This window comes from Paraphaeosphaeria sporulosa (assembly GCF_001642045.1).
Source record: "Paraphaeosphaeria sporulosa strain AP3s5-JAC2a unplaced genomic scaffold CC84scaffold_7, whole genome shotgun sequence".
Classification (NCBI taxonomy): domain Eukaryota; kingdom Fungi; phylum Ascomycota; class Dothideomycetes; order Pleosporales; family Didymosphaeriaceae; genus Paraphaeosphaeria; species Paraphaeosphaeria sporulosa.
In genome coordinates, this window is record NW_017253366.1 from 797,646 (window position 1) to 814,266 (window position 16,621).

At 54.6% G+C, this 16,621-nt stretch overlaps 6 protein-coding genes across 6 annotated transcripts; 3 read left to right on the forward strand and 3 right to left on the reverse strand.

Moving 5' to 3' along the window:
• The first annotated feature begins 356 nt into the window (after positions 1-356).
• On the forward strand, positions 357-2,887 carry CC84DRAFT_1165878 (uncharacterized protein). Its single transcript, XM_018178816.1, has 3 exons — positions 357-1,763; positions 1,853-2,725; positions 2,792-2,887. Exons 1-2 carry the CDS (start codon positions 463-465, stop codon positions 2,667-2,669), a joined length of 2,118 nt encoding a protein of 705 aa, XP_018034042.1. The 5' UTR covers positions 357-462; the 3' UTR covers positions 2,670-2,725; positions 2,792-2,887.
• A 129-nt stretch (positions 2,888-3,016) lies between these two features.
• CC84DRAFT_1149266 (Sec23/Sec24 trunk domain-containing protein) lies at positions 3,017-6,428 on the reverse strand. The gene is made up of 7 exons (XM_018176668.1): positions 6,029-6,428; positions 5,740-5,978; positions 5,621-5,678; positions 4,147-5,490; positions 3,707-4,096; positions 3,412-3,647; positions 3,017-3,335 (listed from the first exon to the last, which is right to left on the reverse strand). Exons 1-7 carry the CDS (start codon positions 6,348-6,350, stop codon positions 3,324-3,326), a joined length of 2,601 nt encoding a protein of 866 aa, XP_018034043.1. The 5' UTR covers positions 6,351-6,428; the 3' UTR covers positions 3,017-3,323.
• Positions 6,429-6,561: 133 nt separating this feature from the next.
• CC84DRAFT_1197353 (uncharacterized protein) lies at positions 6,562-8,324 on the reverse strand. The gene is made up of 5 exons (XM_018181516.1): positions 8,187-8,324; positions 8,081-8,123; positions 7,307-7,832; positions 6,887-7,259; positions 6,562-6,693 (listed from the first exon to the last, which is right to left on the reverse strand). Coding segments are annotated over exons 2-5 (939 nt in total). The 5' UTR covers positions 8,083-8,123; positions 8,187-8,324; the 3' UTR covers positions 6,562-6,655.
• A 2,435-nt stretch (positions 8,325-10,759) lies between these two features.
• Positions 10,760-13,305, forward strand: CC84DRAFT_1123102 (catalase-domain-containing protein). The gene is made up of 5 exons (XM_018175649.1): positions 10,760-11,038; positions 11,087-11,336; positions 11,501-12,078; positions 12,126-12,303; positions 12,351-13,305. The coding sequence occupies exons 1-5, from the start codon at positions 10,811-10,813 to the stop codon at positions 13,286-13,288; spliced, it is 2,172 nt and encodes a 723-aa protein (XP_018034045.1). The 5' UTR covers positions 10,760-10,810; the 3' UTR covers positions 13,289-13,305.
• A 995-nt stretch (positions 13,306-14,300) lies between these two features.
• Positions 14,301-15,355, forward strand: CC84DRAFT_1260793 (uncharacterized protein; the record flags this gene model as incomplete). The annotated part of the gene is made up of 2 exons (XM_018185011.1): positions 14,301-15,092; positions 15,165-15,355. The coding sequence occupies exons 1-2, from the start codon at positions 14,675-14,677 to the stop codon at positions 15,353-15,355; spliced, it is 609 nt and encodes a 202-aa protein (XP_018034046.1). The 5' UTR covers positions 14,301-14,674.
• Positions 15,356-15,520: 165 nt separating this feature from the next.
• On the reverse strand, positions 15,521-16,402 carry CC84DRAFT_1218973 (uncharacterized protein; the record flags this gene model as incomplete). The annotated part of the gene is made up of 1 exon (XM_018183046.1): positions 15,521-16,402. The coding sequence occupies one exon, from the start codon at positions 16,400-16,402 to the stop codon at positions 15,521-15,523; it is 882 nt and encodes a 293-aa protein (XP_018034047.1).
• Between the last annotated feature and the right edge of the window lie 219 nt (positions 16,403-16,621).

Genomic DNA, 16,621 nt, shown 5'->3' on the forward strand with positions numbered 1-16,621 from the left:
TGGCCGCACGGCTGGGAAGAGGCCACTGCACAAATTGACTCAATATTTGATCTCCAGTGAGTTGCGATGGCGCTAGAAGTGGGGTGTGGGGTCGTTCAGTTGGATGCGTGGGCACGTAGACGGCCGGCTGGCGCAGAGCGCTGTAGTGCGTGATATAGACTGTCTGCTCTGTCATTGGTGGCTGTGTACCGTAGTCTCCATGTTTAAGTGTAGAAATACATATGTCTTTCGTGGTTCATCAGGTGTCGTTGTTTGGACTGACTCTCATAGAAGGCGCGACTCTTAGTTCTTATGTCCGACCTATATCCGGGGGCCAACATGACAAGCCACTTTGACACGCGCGACCTGGCGAGATACATATACATACCTTTTGTAAGTCACAACTATACGAAGCCAGTTTCATAACCTACGAACAACACATGAGGGTGCCGAGACCGAAGATTGCTGCTCGCTTTCCACCAGATGAGCGCTGCAAAACATGAAGCCGAAGAGGATACTAGGGCTGGGCTAGAGCTGGACAGTGGCAACCATGCAGCAACAGAGCAGATCGACTGGTCCAGCTTCATCAACCTCGAGTATGATCCCAGCATTCCTCTTTCTCTACCCACGAATATTCCTGCGACAACTGAGCCGGCCCCGCCAAGCCCCGGCCTTACCATAGAAGAGGGCTCCGAGTTTGCAATGTTCGACTTCCCTTCTATGGAGGAATGGTGGGCCGAGCTGCCGGATGAAGTGCAGTCTGGCGACTGGGTCTCCCCTACTGAGACAGCTACGTTTTCGGGACACACACCGAAGTCAGACTCGAGTTTCTCTGCCTATACGAACGAACAGTCGCCAAACTTGCAAGAGGAAGGGAACGAGGGAAAGAGAAGATGGCGAATGCCACCTCAGGCACGGCGCTTACTGAATGAATGCTTCGAACGCCATATAGAAGACCCTTATGTCCCGAAAGAAGAGATCCAGCAGCTTGCCAACGACACAGGCATTTCGATCCGTCAGGTTCAGATATTCTTCGCTAACGCCAGGGCACGGAAGCTACCACATCCTACTCCAGAATGCAAAGGCCTGGACATCCCGGCGCGTTCCAATCAGCAAGGCCCCATGGAGCGTTTCCTCTCAAGCTCCCCCGAAGACGAAGGCATCTCCGAAGATGCCGTGCGCGCAGCAGCGAGCAAGGTCGATCGGCCCATCAAGTCCGCTCGCTCTAGGAAGGGCAAAACGCCGTCGGTACACAGTAGCTCGCAGAGCTCAACCTCCAACTCTTCCGCCGCAAGTATGGACTCTTTGGGCAGTCGCGGCTCTCGAAAAGGCCGCAAGAGACAGCGCGAGCCCTCGCACAACATCGCCAAGACTATTTTCCGAAAGCCGTCCAGTCCAACGCGGAAGTATCAATGCACTTTCTGCACAATTGATTTCGAACAAAAGTACGACTGGAAGCGGCACGAGGAGTCGGTGCATTTCCCCCAGAAGGAATGGGTGTGCATGCCTAATGGGCCTGTCGAGGACTCCACATGCGTCTTTTGTGACCTAGGTAATGTGGACGAGGAGCATCTGAAATCGCACAAGTGCATCGCGTGTGCCGAAGCACCTCGTGAACTGCGGACGTTTCAACGCAAGGACAAACTCGCGCAACACATTAAGCAGGTTCATGGTTGTCAGCCGCCAAAAGCAATCAAGAACTGGTGCAGCTCAATCGAGCGAAATGTACTGCTGCTATGCGGGTTCTGCAGCCTTCCACTGCCAGACTGGAAATCTCGAGCAGAGTAAGTCACTCCCTCATCCCCACCTACCTTTCCCATCCACGCCGAATTCCTCTCCAAGTCCCTCTCCGCACCCTACTAACCCACCCTAGCCACCTATCCACACACTTCACCTCCTCCATCCCAATGACCCTCTGGCTCCCCGAACTTCTCGGCGGCATCTGGCCCGACGACGCTCTCACCCGCTCCTTCATCACCTCCCGCTTCTCCGCGACCCCCGACCCCATCGGCCCCGTCCCCTGCTCAGTCGAAACCTGCCCAGCGCGCTTCGCCAACCTGCGAAACCTCACCCTGCACCGCCGCCAAGTGCACAACATCTACCACCCCACCGACTCCAAAGTCGTGATGGCGAAACCCTCGACAGGCCACCACTCTCAGCGCCTGATCAACCTCGCGCAGCAGACGTCGCGGATCCAGATCGCGCGGACAGACGGTCCTTCCGCCGGTGTGGCATTGCAGAATCAGAGGTCGGACTACAGTACCGCGTTTTCGACGGTCTCGACGGGCACCAGGAGACCGAACGTCCCGATCAACAGGCAGCTCGAAGAGCCTGAACAGAGCGGGTTTGCGTCTGCGCCGCACGCGGCGTGGCGCGTTGTGCTGAGCAACAGCATTGTCGCGGGTCCGCGCGCGCCGGTGCCGAACCCGCTGCTCCGCCAGCCTAAAGACATAGTGCGTGGCGAGGCATCTTCGCTGCGGCCTAGCAATCTCGGGCGCGCGGGGACGGCGCATGCTGAGGTCGCGGGTCAGGCTCGGGACGGTCCGCCCGTGGAGGCTATACGCAGTATTCTCACCGCGAACAGGGAGGGCGTGGGGAGCGTGGGAGTCCCGGCGCAGGGGATACTGCACTCGTTGGAGCAATTTGGCGGTGGGAAGGGAGAGGCGTGGCCGCGGCCGCGTGCTACATGAAATCGATTCTGTTCTGTTTTCTGGCGCTGGGTGTGGAGGAGCAGGACATGAAGGCCGTGAGTGGAGGCATGACCTACTGTTGCGCAGATGAGTCATGCGCGGATGCTGACGTCGAAGCATAGAACTGAATGAATCTTTGGTGGAGGTGAACGCGGTGGGCGCCATCGCACACTCTCTCATGGGACCGTTAGCACGAACAACGGGGATATAGTGTCGCGTACAGGGCTAAAATCGTGAGTAGCCTAAGTAACTTCAGGATCAACTGTTAGTTATCGGAGTCCCATGAGAGACACTAGTACGCAAATCACAGCAGATACATGCATAGACACGTACCATTCGTACAATACATCTGCCATCAGCAAGTAACCGCTCAAAGCTACCTCTCCCCTCTTTTCCTATAGAACCGTTATGTTTGCACATTATAGGATTGAACTGCATAGGTCTAGCAACACCTCTAAGCTCCGTGCCCAGAGCCCGGGCTGCATTCAACGTCGGCCCAAGTGACTATTCCGCCATCTCGTCCCATCCGCCCCTCTCATACCCTTCGTATCCGTCATCGCATCAGCACGGTCGCCAAACAATTCAAGTCAGCCCAAGCAGGTGGACGACTGCTCTTTCTTCTTCCCTCGCTCCTTCCTTTATAATACTGTCCGCCTACTGGACAACCTGGTTACTCGTCAGCCTTCGCTCAATCAGGCCACGTCGAGAGGATAAGCGGCACATCCTCGAGGGCAGAACGTACCTTCTCGCGGAGCATGCCAAGCCACTGCTGCAGACTGACACCCTGGTCTGCGCGGTCCTCGACAAGCAGCGTCTGTGCCCACAGCTTGAGCGTTGGCTCACCGCTTTCCCGGACCACGTAGAGTGTCGGGACGGTGATGCTACCCACGCCCTTGGCCTTGTGGTCGCGCGCCTTCTCGAGCACGGCGTGGATGCGCTGGCTGAAATCGTTGTCGAGCAGGGGCAGGGTCGTCTTGCCTGTACTGTGCGTTAGCGAATCGCTGCGAGGGTTTGGTAGAATATGCAAGAATACGTACCCTGCTTAATCAATGACTGGTCCTCGATACCAAAAACGTCCATCAACAGCGCCGGTACTGCGTCGCGTCCAACCCACAGGAACTGGTTGACGCCATCGTCAAGCAAGTAGAGACCGTAGGGTACAATGCGCTCGGACGAGAGGTTAAGTAGTGGCGGCATGACAATGTTGCCGGTCTGAGGGTCGGGTACGCCAGCGTCATCGGGCATGTCATGAAGGGAATGGAATGCTGGGTATATGTATCGAAGAAGCAGAGCGGTTGGTAGCGTTGAAAGGAGGCAGAGAGCGGCAGCGCGTAGATCCGAGGGTATCAAGGCACTCTTCCTCAAGCCAACGTTTTTGATCAGACCAAGGAATAGCACAGGTAAAGCACGAAGGTTGCCAGGCAGTGCTAGGAATTGTTAGCTGAAGGAGATTGGTGAGTATAAGGTAAAAACTTACTAAGTCCTCCTGTGCCCCCTCCAATGTTTGACTTGTACGTCTGCAGGATCTCGATGACCTTTGACTGAAGAGCATCTCGAGCGGCATCGAGTCCACTAGAAAGGGCTCGCTCAACGGCCTTGTGACTGAAGTAAGTTGTGATAGCTTGCGCATCGGCTCCCGCGTACACGCTCGCGATGTTGTCAGTCGTGGGGAGTCCCAAGGTCATCACGCGGATCCGTCTTGAGCCATTGCAGCTTGTGTGAAGCACGGCAGCTTGTAGGAAGACTTGTGGCCGCGTAAGAGTCTCATCAATCGCAACTTCGACGTTGTATTGCTGATCCCTAGGGAATGACGGGAACGCGCAGAGGTCCGAGGAGCGGTTGAAGAAGTTGCCGTAGAAAGCAGACATGCGGAGGCCGGTGCTGGCTCGGACACGAAGAACTGCCTCAAGCCCGATTTCGGAGCTAAGGTAGTTTGTAAACTCCTGTGCGAGTTTGATCGCATCCTCCTGTCTCGCCGCATTCCAGCCGGGATAGAAATAGGTTTGTCCTCCGGTATAGCGCGGGAGGTTGCTGAGCGAAGCGACATCCTGGTAGGCGCTGGAGAAGAGAAACATGTCGATCGAGACCTGATTCTTACTGCACTCAACTGCAAAACTCTTGTAGAAGGAGTTCTGCGTTTGCAACAAACTACCTTCCTTACTGGTTCCCAGAATATCCTTCCGCTCTCTGTTCTCGAGCTTCCCAAACCCAGCGTTGGGTATCGAAGAAGAAAGCACGGTAATCTTTGCACCGATAGCCGCGGTCATTCTATGACCAGCACGAAGGGCCGAGCCCATGGCGGATCCTGTTTGTGGGTTGTCCTGGAACATGGTCGGAAGCTTTTCGAGGAAGGTCTGCACGTTCTGCATCGATTCGGACAGGGTTACGAGGAGGTTGTCGGGAGTGGGGAGGAAAGGCTCGTCAAGATCGGAAACGACCAACATGGAGGGGTCGTTGTTCTCGCTGCCATCGCGGGGGATTGAAAAATAGTATAAGCTCGTGTCGAAACCAATGAATCCAACCCTCGTCCTGCCGTCTGCGTTGGGTATCCGTGGAAGGGCCTCTGCGATGATCTTGGACACTGTTGCGCAAAGTCCGTTCACCAAAGATGCTTGTCCCACCTCAATCAGGAACAGATATACCAATGGCTGCGGTGGTCGGACCATGTATTCTTGGGGCGCAACAAATTCGACGACGCCGTAGTTGAGCTCGCTTCGTTGCCAGCGATCGACGCTCTTCTGCTGAGCCGCATCCCAATCGAATGCTTGCGGGACATCGTTCGTAAGATTGCACATGTTACAACGCCAGCGGTGCCCGTGATCTGGATATCAAGTCAGCGCAAGCCACAATGTCGAATGATGGCACCAGTGGATGTGCAAGTCTTAGCTAGGCCATTGGGATGCCTTCCAGCGTCGAAAGACACACCCATTTCGTACCCGGTGGGCTCGTACCGAGGAAAGTCACATATGGGTTGATGTATGCCCTACATCTCCGACAACGCGATATGACCTGGGTTTCTGTTAATTCTCCTCCCTCTCCTGCTGGCTGGGCGTTGAGGCGAATCTCCTACCTGGTCGTCGATTACAGGGATCGGCGCCTCATCTTCGTGGAGAGACGTGTACGGCTGCACAATCAGTGAGAAAGGCAGCTTCGACTTCTTCAGGAGGCTGTGGGTGGTTGGCACGCTTGCGAGCGTCGAGCGAATGTACGGCGCGGGGCAGTTGGCGTGCGGCGAAGGAGTCGCGGCGAGGTTCGCGGGGAGGGCGATAGGAGGCGGCGGAGCGTCGACTTCAACTGCTTGGACGGGTGCTGGGACACTTAGCAACGGCGCACCAGATGTGACCCGAGGAAAGAGCTACCTGCAATCAAGTCTGAGGGTAGCAGCTGGATCTGAGGCTGCTGAGCTTGTGGCGGTAATTGCTGCGGCTGTCCTCCCAGGTTCATTGACTGGAACTGCTGGCCCAGCGCGTTCGGGTCCTGCTGCTGCTGGGGAGCAACCGGGTAACCCTGGGGCGGTGCGCCATACTGCGGCACTGGTGCGTTGGTTGTCGCAGGAAACCCGTACTGTGCTTGGAAGTCTTGCTGGGGAGGGACTGCGCCAGCCGCTGCACCTCCCAGGGCCGCGTTCCCACCCATGCTGTAGGCGGGATCTTGCACATAGCGGTTCTTTTTGGGAGCCATTGCGATCTCCGCGACCAACGAGTGCGTACTGTCAGGGTGTAGATGGGAGAACGGCGGATGTCGGGCGGGGATGCGAATTTCGAAGGGTGAGGTTCGACATGAGCTCCATGTGTCTTCTCGGAGCACGCCGCGCTAGTCGCCCCGCTAGGTCCGTGCGCTTTGCCCCATTTATATGCCCGACCGCCTCTGCAGTTCCAGATCTCCTAGTGTCCATACGTCCAGGCAGCCTCCGTCACGCGCTTTAAGGACAATCACGCAGAAACAAAGTCCTTGTTGAAGCTTCCTCAAGGCATCCATTTTTGGCTCTAGGAGCCGACCATTAGTCCTACACGAAAATTCGAGTCTACCATACGCGTCGTAACAGTCATTACACCCTAGCACTTGCTCATCGAATCCCACAATTCGCCGCGGACCAGCCCTCCAAGGCGATTGTCTTTTCTAGATGACACCGGCTTGAGCCATCTCCCGCCGCTCGGCCTCCGTGTAATGAGGCTGCACTTCACCACCGGCTTCCACCGAGCCGAAACTAGCGGCACGTCCTTCACCGCTGTGACTCCTGCTGCGAGCTGTTCTTTCCCTGTATGCCGGGTGCTCGACCTCTTGCCCAGTTTCGCTTCCGTAGGCTGGCTCAGCACCAGGCATGGCGCCGACTCCTAGGGTTCCAGCAGTGGAGTGGATTGGCTCGAGGTTTGGCTGCCAGTTACGAAGCTCATCTTCGGCGTCATTGAGGATCTGACGAGCATGCTCGCCGTTCGCAAACTCCGGGTGGGTATCGCCTGGAACGATCGGCGTGTCGTCAAGGAGGTTGAGAATGCGGCGAGCCTGCTTGGCTAAGATGATCTGTTTCTCGGCGCGCTCGATCGTGGCTGCAAAGTGGATGTCGTAAGCTTCCTTGAACTTTTGACGAGTCTACAGTAATCAGTATCAAACTGAGTCGCATGCGACGAAGCACTCACAATGTTCGTCAATTGTGCCTCCGCTACCAAGCTCTGGGCCTCGGCGCGGACGAGCTCCTGCTCAAGCTGGACAATCTTAGTGCTCTGCGGCTCTTTGTACTTGAGCTTAGCGATCTCATCCGACACCTTCGCCTTGTGGTCGCGGCTGGGCTGAACCGAGCTTTCCGTATTCCGGATCTGCTTCAGGACACCCCTGTACTCTTCCAGCGACTGGGCGTACGAGTCTTCTTGCTCTGCGATCTCTGCCATCAAGACTCCCAGCTTGTCCGAGACCTCGGAAATGCCATCGTCGTTGGTAGCTTCGCCCCACTCTGAGAGCTGTTGGGCTATGGCGACGCGCTCGCGTCCGGCCGACTCATAGGCGCCAATAGCATGGTTCTCCGTCTTTATGAGCTTGTACAGTTTCTTCGACAAGTCTGGTTGTTGTATGCCGCGGAGCGATGCCATAGTAAACCGATGCTTCGGTGTCGCCTTCTCCCCACTGCTGGACGCATCCTTCTTGGAGCGGATAGATAAGGATCGATTCCTGACGCGCGCAGACATGTTACTAAAAGAACGAGCGCGGCTCAGAGAACGAGGTGGAGAGCTGGAATAAGCTGGAGGTGGCGGCGGAGGTGGAGGGTTTGAGGGGTACGCATAGATGGCCATTGTGAATTGTGATGCCGGCAAGTTTGAAGTCGTAACAGAACGAGTAGCGGGAAAGGTCGGAAGAAAGGGTAGATGCTGTGAACCAAATGCGCAAGATGCAAGGAAAACAGAGGAAGACCAGCTTACATTCTGATTGTACCTGAGGCAGGCCTGGTTGTTATATCGCGATCTGAGTGCAGCTATTGTTAGCCAGAGCCTGGTGCGTGGGGATGCGGCGCTTGGGAAGTCGCACGGTCTCACGGGCGGCTGCGCAGATTGCAGATGAGTGGTCGTTTGGTTTGCGTCGATTACTCCCCGGAAAGTTTGAAACAGTTGGCGCGCAGCTTTTGGGAAGTGGAGCGGAGGAGGAACTTGTTTGAGGTTCGGGGGGCATGGGCTGCAAGCAGTGGTTCAGGAAGCGCCCGCCGACGTCATGGCAAGCCACGCGCTGGGGAAGGAGACCACGCTTAGTTAGCAACACCAAGTCGTCGCGACTTCTTGTCCAGACAAGAGAAGTTGTTGAATTGTGAATGGATGTCGTTGACTCTTGCACCCACCTCCAGCCATGCGGCATGCAATGGCTGTCGGCCATAAAGGAGCAGCACCGAGATATGCAATTGTGCATGCTACGTCTGCGTGGGGACGGCACTGTACGAAGCGTCGTCTTGGAGGGCTACAACGACCCGACGACTGATGTCGCAAGGAGAGTACAACCATTTGACATGGCCAGGTGTATGGTGACTGGCAATCGCGCAGCGCGCAGCGAACTCTTTTGCTCATCGCCTACTATCCCATGCCCTTTTGGAGGCTTGCCTGCGGAGGCTATTCTATTCGCAGCGCCCTAGGAACCAAGAACACAGGTCCCAGTGACGATTCAGTTCTGTCAACGGGACGCGTGTCGTCCTTCTCGGGACTTCTAAAGTGCGCAGTATCGTACGCATGGTGACTTCCAGGGCGATTCCCGGCGACCTTTCGACCATCGTAAACGGTGCGAATGCGGAGGCAGGCATCGAAGAATTCCTGCTGACGGATTCAAGGTGTCTGGACTCCTATACATATAAATCAGATGGAGATCGTCAGCGGCCGCATTGCCCCGATTTTCCGTTGCCGATGCAGAACAGGGCAATTGGGAAACCGGCTGTTCCTAGAACTGTCATCAAATTGTGTTCGCGGGATTTAGGGAATTGTGGACCCTGATGCAGTGCTCCGACGGCACGCAATACCTCCGCGCCCTCTGTTCGACCTTCCAACAAAGGGACCGCAATCCCACGGTGTCATGTAGACGCTTGAGGACAGCACACGGTATGACGGCCACGCCATTTCGTGGGATAGGCGGTCGTACAAGTCCGCAACACGCATGTCACTTGTTGTGGCTTATCGTTAAGCCATCCCGCTTTAGCCTCGAGGCTGGTGGGACGATCATCGTTAAACGGGCGGCTCTTCCGCCGTCCAGGATTGCTCTCCATGTTCCTGGCTCGTCAACCGCAATCCTGGTCTGGCGATATTGCATCAATGACCAACAATTCTGCTTCGTTCGTTAACGTGTCGAAAAAGATGCCAGGCCCAGGTCGCATTCACCTACCCTTACCGCGAAGCTGGCGTTCATGCACACCTCTCTTTGTCACACTATGCAAAGCGTGTAGACATCGCACAGCGCGCTCGGAGATAATTCCGACCTAATATCTTACTATACAAGGGCCACCCTGGTTGCGCCAATCGCAGCTTATGCAAAGGGTGCTGGTGCTGCAGCACCGCCTTACCTTGGCAGCTCGACCACCGAGGACTTCACAATTACTAACATCAGTTGATCTAGGTTACCATGCTTCCATAATCCTTTATGCTTCTTTGAGCAGCAACATACTTCACACAACTCCCTATCTCTTTTGCCGAACCAGGTAGCCGCGCCAATCTCCAATTCATAGTCCTGTGTACTTGCCAGATCGATCTCCCAGCCCTAGTCTCTCGTCATCACGCAGGGACACGCGTGGTCTATTGGACTCAGTAGCCTCTTCGGCCACGCTACATGTCCTTGGTACCACCAGCGTCGAACGAGCTTTGGAATCCACGAATGTCCTCGCGTCTCTTTGCCGAGATACCATCAGATCGTAACTGATGGCGCCGTCATTTTCTTGATATGTCCGTGGCAGTCACTCACGCTAGGTTACAGTCCTTGCCAGATTATTCGCTGGCATTCGTGCAACAATTATCGTTGCAATCAATGATTATACCTCACATCCAACATAGGCTGCGTTATACGAGGCGCTTTGTTTTGTTGGAAACCTTCACCTTCTGCATACATCCTTGTTGGTTTGAGGTCCCAGTGACATGGAGATATAATTCTACAGAGTTTGAGACTTCGAGGATCTCGGGTAGCTGTCGTGACCCGTGCCGCATTCACTGCTTAGCACTTACTCGGCGTCACCGTTGGATCCTTGTAATCGGAGCGCTAACACTCATATAGTGGGTCCCATGACGCCGTACTGGTCTGATCACACCTTTCTAGCAGGTACTGAAAAAGGAAGTTCACACGTCCCAGCAAAAGGACCGATCGCAGTTTGCTTATACGACCGCTGGATTATGCCGATATCGACTTCCATATCCGGTCTGTATTCTTTGTTCCTGGTGCCCTGTAACTTACCGATCTTGACCCTTTTATTCCCTCCAGGAATGGCCATGGAACTACCTCATTCGGCAAGTGGCAGCGGGGCGGAGGACGGGGAGTTTCCGGCTGGCATCTTTGATCAGTACGATATAAAAGGTCACCTCTCCCGTCCAGATCGCTAGGTTCCTTCGTCAGCCAGCTTCGACATGGTAGCTTTTCGGTTCCTAGCGGCTTTCGCCGCCTTCAGCGGCCTCAGTCAGGCAATATGTCCTTACATGGAGAGCGATGCTCGTGACCTTCCCGCCCATCACCCCCCTGTCCGGCGAGACGAGTCGGCCCCAAAAGCTGCTCGTACGGATGAGTTCATGGCACAGTTTGAGCTCAACGACGGTGAAGGGGATTATATGACAAGTGATGTTGGTGGTCCATTTGAAGACCAGAACAGCTTGAAAGCAGGAGAACTGGGACCGACGCTACTTGAAGATTTCATATTCCGTCAGAAGGTAGGCCTATTCCAGCTTTTGAAGCTGAATCGAAGTTGACTCGATCAGATCACACATTTCGACCACGAGCGGGTTCCCGAAAGAGCGGTTCATGCTAGAGGTGCAGGAGCGCATGGAGTGTTTGAGTCCTACGGCGATTGGTCAAACATAACAGACGCTTCCTTCCTTAATTCGGGCGGGAAACAAACCGATGTGTTCATCCGATTCTCTACCGTAGCTGGTAGTCGAGGATCGGCTGATACTGTTCGCGATGTTCATGGCTTCGCCGTCAGGTTTTATACCGATGAAGGCAATTACGGTAAGTCAACATTTCTGTCATCTCAAGAACCAACTAGTTATTATCAGCATTCCGATTGGACGCTGCTACCCGTTTGTAAATCCGTCGCGACGCTTGGCATCATGTGATCCGATAGTTTTGGCAGTGCATTTGTCTTAGCCGCATTGCTAACGCGCCACAAACAGACATTGTTGGAAATAACGTCCCAGTCTTCTTCATCCAAGATGCCATCAAGTTCCCAGATCTTATCCACGCTGTGAAACCAAACCCGGATCGCGAAATTCCCCAGGCTGCGACCGCCCACGACACGGCATGGGATTTCTTCAGCCAACAACCAAGCGGTCTCCACACACTCTTCTGGGCCATGAGCGGTCACGGTACTGTCCGCTCGTACCGTCACATGGATGGTTGGGGCGTCCACACCTTCCGTTTCGTCACTGGTGACGGCAAGACGAAGCTTGTCAAGTTCCGCTTTCAGACACTTCAGGGCAAAGCTTCGCTGCTTTGGGAAGAGGCGCAGGTCACCGCGGGTAAAAACGCCGACTATCATCGCCAGGACTTGTGGGATAGCATCGACAGCGGGTCATATCCAGAGTGGGAATTCCAAGCCCAGATCATGGATGAGGATGATCAGTTGAGGTTTGGCTTCGATCTTCTTGACCCGACCAAGATTGTTCCAGAAGAGCTTGTGCCGTTCACACCTCTGGGCAAGCTTACGCTAAACCGCAATCCGTCGAACTACTTCGCGGAGACTGAGCAGATTGTAAGTGCTGAGTCAAATCTCAATGTTTTATGTGTTGACTTTGCCAGATGTTCCAACCCGGCCATATTGTGCGAGGTATCGATTTCACCGACGACCCACTTCTCCAAGGTCGTATCTTTTCATACCTTGACACCCAACTCAACCGTCACGGCGGTCCCAACTTTGAGCAGATCCCGATTAACCGACCACGAGTCCCTATCCACAATAACAATCGTGATGGTGCTGGTAAGGTCCTTGCCCCCGTTTTCTCCCACCGAGCTAACTCCTCACAGCGCAAATGTTCATCCCTCTCAACACGGCCGCCTACTCTCCCAACACCGTGAACCCAGGCGCACCCAAACAGGCCAACCAAACCGCTGGACGAGGCTTCTTTACTGCACCCAACCGATCGTCAAAAGGCAAACTCATGCGCGCAGTGTCCTCCACCTTCGCAGACGTCTGGTCACAACCACGCCTCTTCTTTAACTCCCTCCTCCCCGTGGAGCAGCAGTTCATTGTTAACGCCGTCCGCTTCGAAACCTCTCAACTCAAGAGCGATGTCGTCAAGTCCAACGTCCTCATCCAGCTCAACCGCATCAGCCACGACGTCGCCGTGCGCGTCGCCTCCGCTCTTGGTATGACTGCGCCCGAAGCCGACGACACGTACTACCATGACAACACCACGACCGGCGTGTCCGTCGCTAAGGGCGGACTGCTCAAGCTCGACGGCCTTAAGGTCGGCTACCTGACCACCGCCTCCGCGCCAGGCAATTCCAGCGCCAGCACGCTCAAGGCCGCGCTCAAAGCGGCTAACGTCACGCTCGTGGTCGTGGCTGAGAAGCTCGGCGAGGGGATCGACCAGACCTACTCTGCCAGCGACGCTAGCCAGTTTGACGCCCTCGTCGTCGCAGACGCCACCAATGCGCTCTTCACTGCGCCCAGCAACCTTGCGAACTCAAACTCTACCTCCTCCGCAGCGGGACGCAACGCCACGGCCTCGCCGTTCGCGACGCTGTATCCTGCGGGCCGTCCGCTGCAGATTCTGCAGGATGGTTACAGGTGGGGGAAGCCGATTGCGGCTGTGGGTGAGGGGCCTGCGGCGTTCAAATCGGCAGGCATTGAGACGGGTACGCCCGGTGTGTATGCAGGAGAGATTGGGGTATTGGGCGAGAGGCTCAAGGAAGGCCTGAAGACTTTCAAGTTTTTGGATAGGTTTCCGTTGGATGCGTAGGAAGGTCTAGAGTAATGGGAGGGCTTGTATATAACGAGTAGATGGGTGGTTAGATGATCATATTTAGGTCTATCAAAGGTACCCTAAGACTTTTCTGTGGTTTTTGGGTCTGCTGATGCGTGATTGTCACGATGGTAGTGGGCGTACGGAAGGTGGTCAGCTATCGATTTGATTACGATGTGTGTGTTTTCCCCTTTGGCCAGGAGAGCAATCGCGCCTCCAAGCCGGCGCTGCGAATGTCTACAATGGGTGTTTAGCTGCACCGGCACCAACGTTGGTCATGCAGACTCCCGCTCCGCTTTGTTGCGGCGCAATTGGAAAACACATCGAGAAAGATCATGTAGCAGGCTGACGCGAGGTTCTGCGCGCTGCAACAAGTTCCAGTCGGCGTTTCTTACGAGCTGCTCTGCGGATGACCGTGGATCGCGCTAGTAGGGCTTGTTTCCACCACTGACGAAGTACCTCCTGGACGCGCGCACAGGGACTAGACCAACAAAGTAAACTTTTCATGGCCATATATCTCGGGAAAGACTATTAAATTATAGTGAGTTTGGAAAAGATGAGGTGCGTTTTACACGTCCAGTTCCTTGTGTCCTCGCTGTGAAATGAAACCCCGTGGAGCTAGATAGTGATTCTCGCTGAGAGGGTATACACAACGAATGCGCTTCTCAAAGAATAGCCGTTCCAGTTCATTCGAGATCGTCACTACATTGTATCTGAAACGTTGGCGCGGACGAGGACGTGGACGAAGCGAGGGACTCGGTAAATTATACTCGGCCTGCTGGTATATTATACTCGGCTTAAAACCTTCCCTCATCCAATTATATAGAGAGCTCACGACTAGCGCAGACTATATGAGCCAATTATATAGGGATAATTCTCTACTCTAACACTTTCTAGCCCTAACCCCTTTAACCCTAACCCTATTCGCCTTTAGCGCGCTTAGAGGAGGTTTAAGCCGAGTATAATATACCAGCAGGTCGAGTATAATTTACCGCGTCCCACGAAGCGACGTTACCCTTGCCGATCCACAACCACCTTCAAATCCAGGGTCTCGCGGGCGTTTCGAGTTGAGCGACTGCACGACGCAAAGAGGAGCGTTGAAATTGCTGTTTACCCCTTGTGGCGGATCGCAGCGGGACGCGGCCCCAGATAGAAGAAAATGCGGGAAAACGTTTCGTCCAATAACCCGGTTCATGATGGCATCGGCAATCTCCCGGTGCCAGAAAGCTTGTCTGTGTGGAGCGAAAGGCTTAGCTGTGCGCAGCCGAGATGGAGATGGGGGTAGTGACCTTGGATTGAGGCGAGAAAGGTGGGATGTGACGAAGGAAGGCCTCGCTGTGGAGCAACTCCTCGGAGCGCAGAGCCGAGTATATATATCAACGGATGTGTTGCCGTTTTGTTTCCGCATCAAATTGGATCAGCACTTCACTTCGACAACCACTCACTCATCCTCTCGCACACCAGTCCTCCACCATGATGTCCATGATTCTCCTCACGGCCGCTGCCTTCAGCACGACCACCACCGCAGCAACAACCTACAAAGCGTCTTTCACACAGTACGGTTCGACGGACACCTGGGGATCAGGTAACTGTAATGTCGCAAGCACCGCATGCGGCTTTTACACCTCCCCCGGGTACTCTGCCGCGGTATCGCAGAACGAGTTCGGTGTCGGCCCCGGCGCAGGAGCGGGCCCGGGCTGCGGCACCTGCTGGAAGTTGACTGTGCAGACGGACAGCAGCGGGAATGACCTGTCGAACGCGGGGAACAGCATCGTGGTGCAAGTGACGAATCTCTGCCCTGGTAAACATCCTCTCTCTCTCTCTCTCTCTCGTGTCCCTCTAAGCGGGGACAGTGGCTGACAGTAAGGCGTAGCAAGTGGTAACCCTCTCTGCGCGCAGAATGGACTTACGGGCACAAACCAGTATGGAGCCAACCTCAACTTTGATCTTTGCATTGATAGCGGGGCTTCGAAGGCATTGTTTGGGAACAGTGGGGTTGGGCTGGCGGTGGGGAGTGCTGTGCAGGTTGATTGCAATCAGTGGAGTGGGAAGGTGGTGCACTAGGGATCTGTGGATGAATTGCTCGGCGTTGTTTTGAATGATGTGTATGTTGCTTTCGATGTAAATATATGAACAGATGGAATGACAGCCCTCTTTTGGAACACAAGTTGGACTACTAGTATTGGGCAGTAGGACACGGTAAGTCGACATGCTGCAGGCAGCCAGTCTCTAAGTCGACTTCTTCAATCCGAAGCCAAGTTCCCGGCGGAGCTGCCCATCACGAGAAAAGCAAGATCTGCTGGAAGAACTCAAGCTGATAGGGCCTTGTTTCTGCCTCACTAGACCTAACTCGGCCAGGTATTTGTGTAATAGTATAGGCACAGAAGACCTAGAGGGTTCGATCAGATGAGCAGGCCTCATACCGTAAGTCTCGACAAAAATATGCAGGTCTGCCTTTATTCCGTAGATCCTGTATGGCTCTTCTGATTGGCCATTTTGCAAAGTAGCTTCTGAGTGGGCTTCTGAGTACACAATCTTTTTAACGGTGGATTGGAGCGCAGATTTCCACAGGAGCGCCCGGTCCTTGTCCGCGAAGAGAAAATTCAGTTCTCGACCTAGGCCACCCTGCGGCCACGCCTCCTCAAATGCAAATTCAAGCTGAGGACGGTCGTACAAGCGTTTGAGCAGTTCTGTGATGAAGACACGTCCAGGTTTAGGACTCTGCTTCAACAAGATCCTGCATGGTGGAAACTCGGTCTCTGCAGGAAGAGTCGTCGGTAGAGGGTAAAAGGCATCGATATATGTAGCGGCTATATCGATAGTTATGTCCAATGGAGCCTTTAGCAATAATGATCGAAATTCCTGGCGAAGTACACGGCACACTTGAAGGAGGCTAACCTTTCGTCGTCGCGCTTCGTGGCGGTTCGGGTCGAGAAAAACTCCATTGGCATTCCAGGGGCCGTATTTTCGACGAAGCAGTCCTCCGAAACGACGATGTCCGTCGCTGTCGAGGAAATCATCCAGAACATAGTTGTAAACGTGGTTGCGCAACTCCCCAGGTATTCGTAGGAGAAGGGGTGTAGATCTGACGTCGCTCTGCTTGCCATTCATCCCTGCACGGCTCACCTGGTAGGAAAAACGTCGAGTAGAAGCACGTCGTATAATGCAGGAATGGGATTGTGACACATTTACGAGTAGAAGATAGTCTTCGAAAGCTGCAATGCGGCTTGGGCTTGAGTCAGACGCTAGCGCAGTCTCTTAGACTGTACCGGTACCGCATTCGGTTGGCGCGCCAAGGACATAAACACAATTGGGTAAGGTTGAAATTGA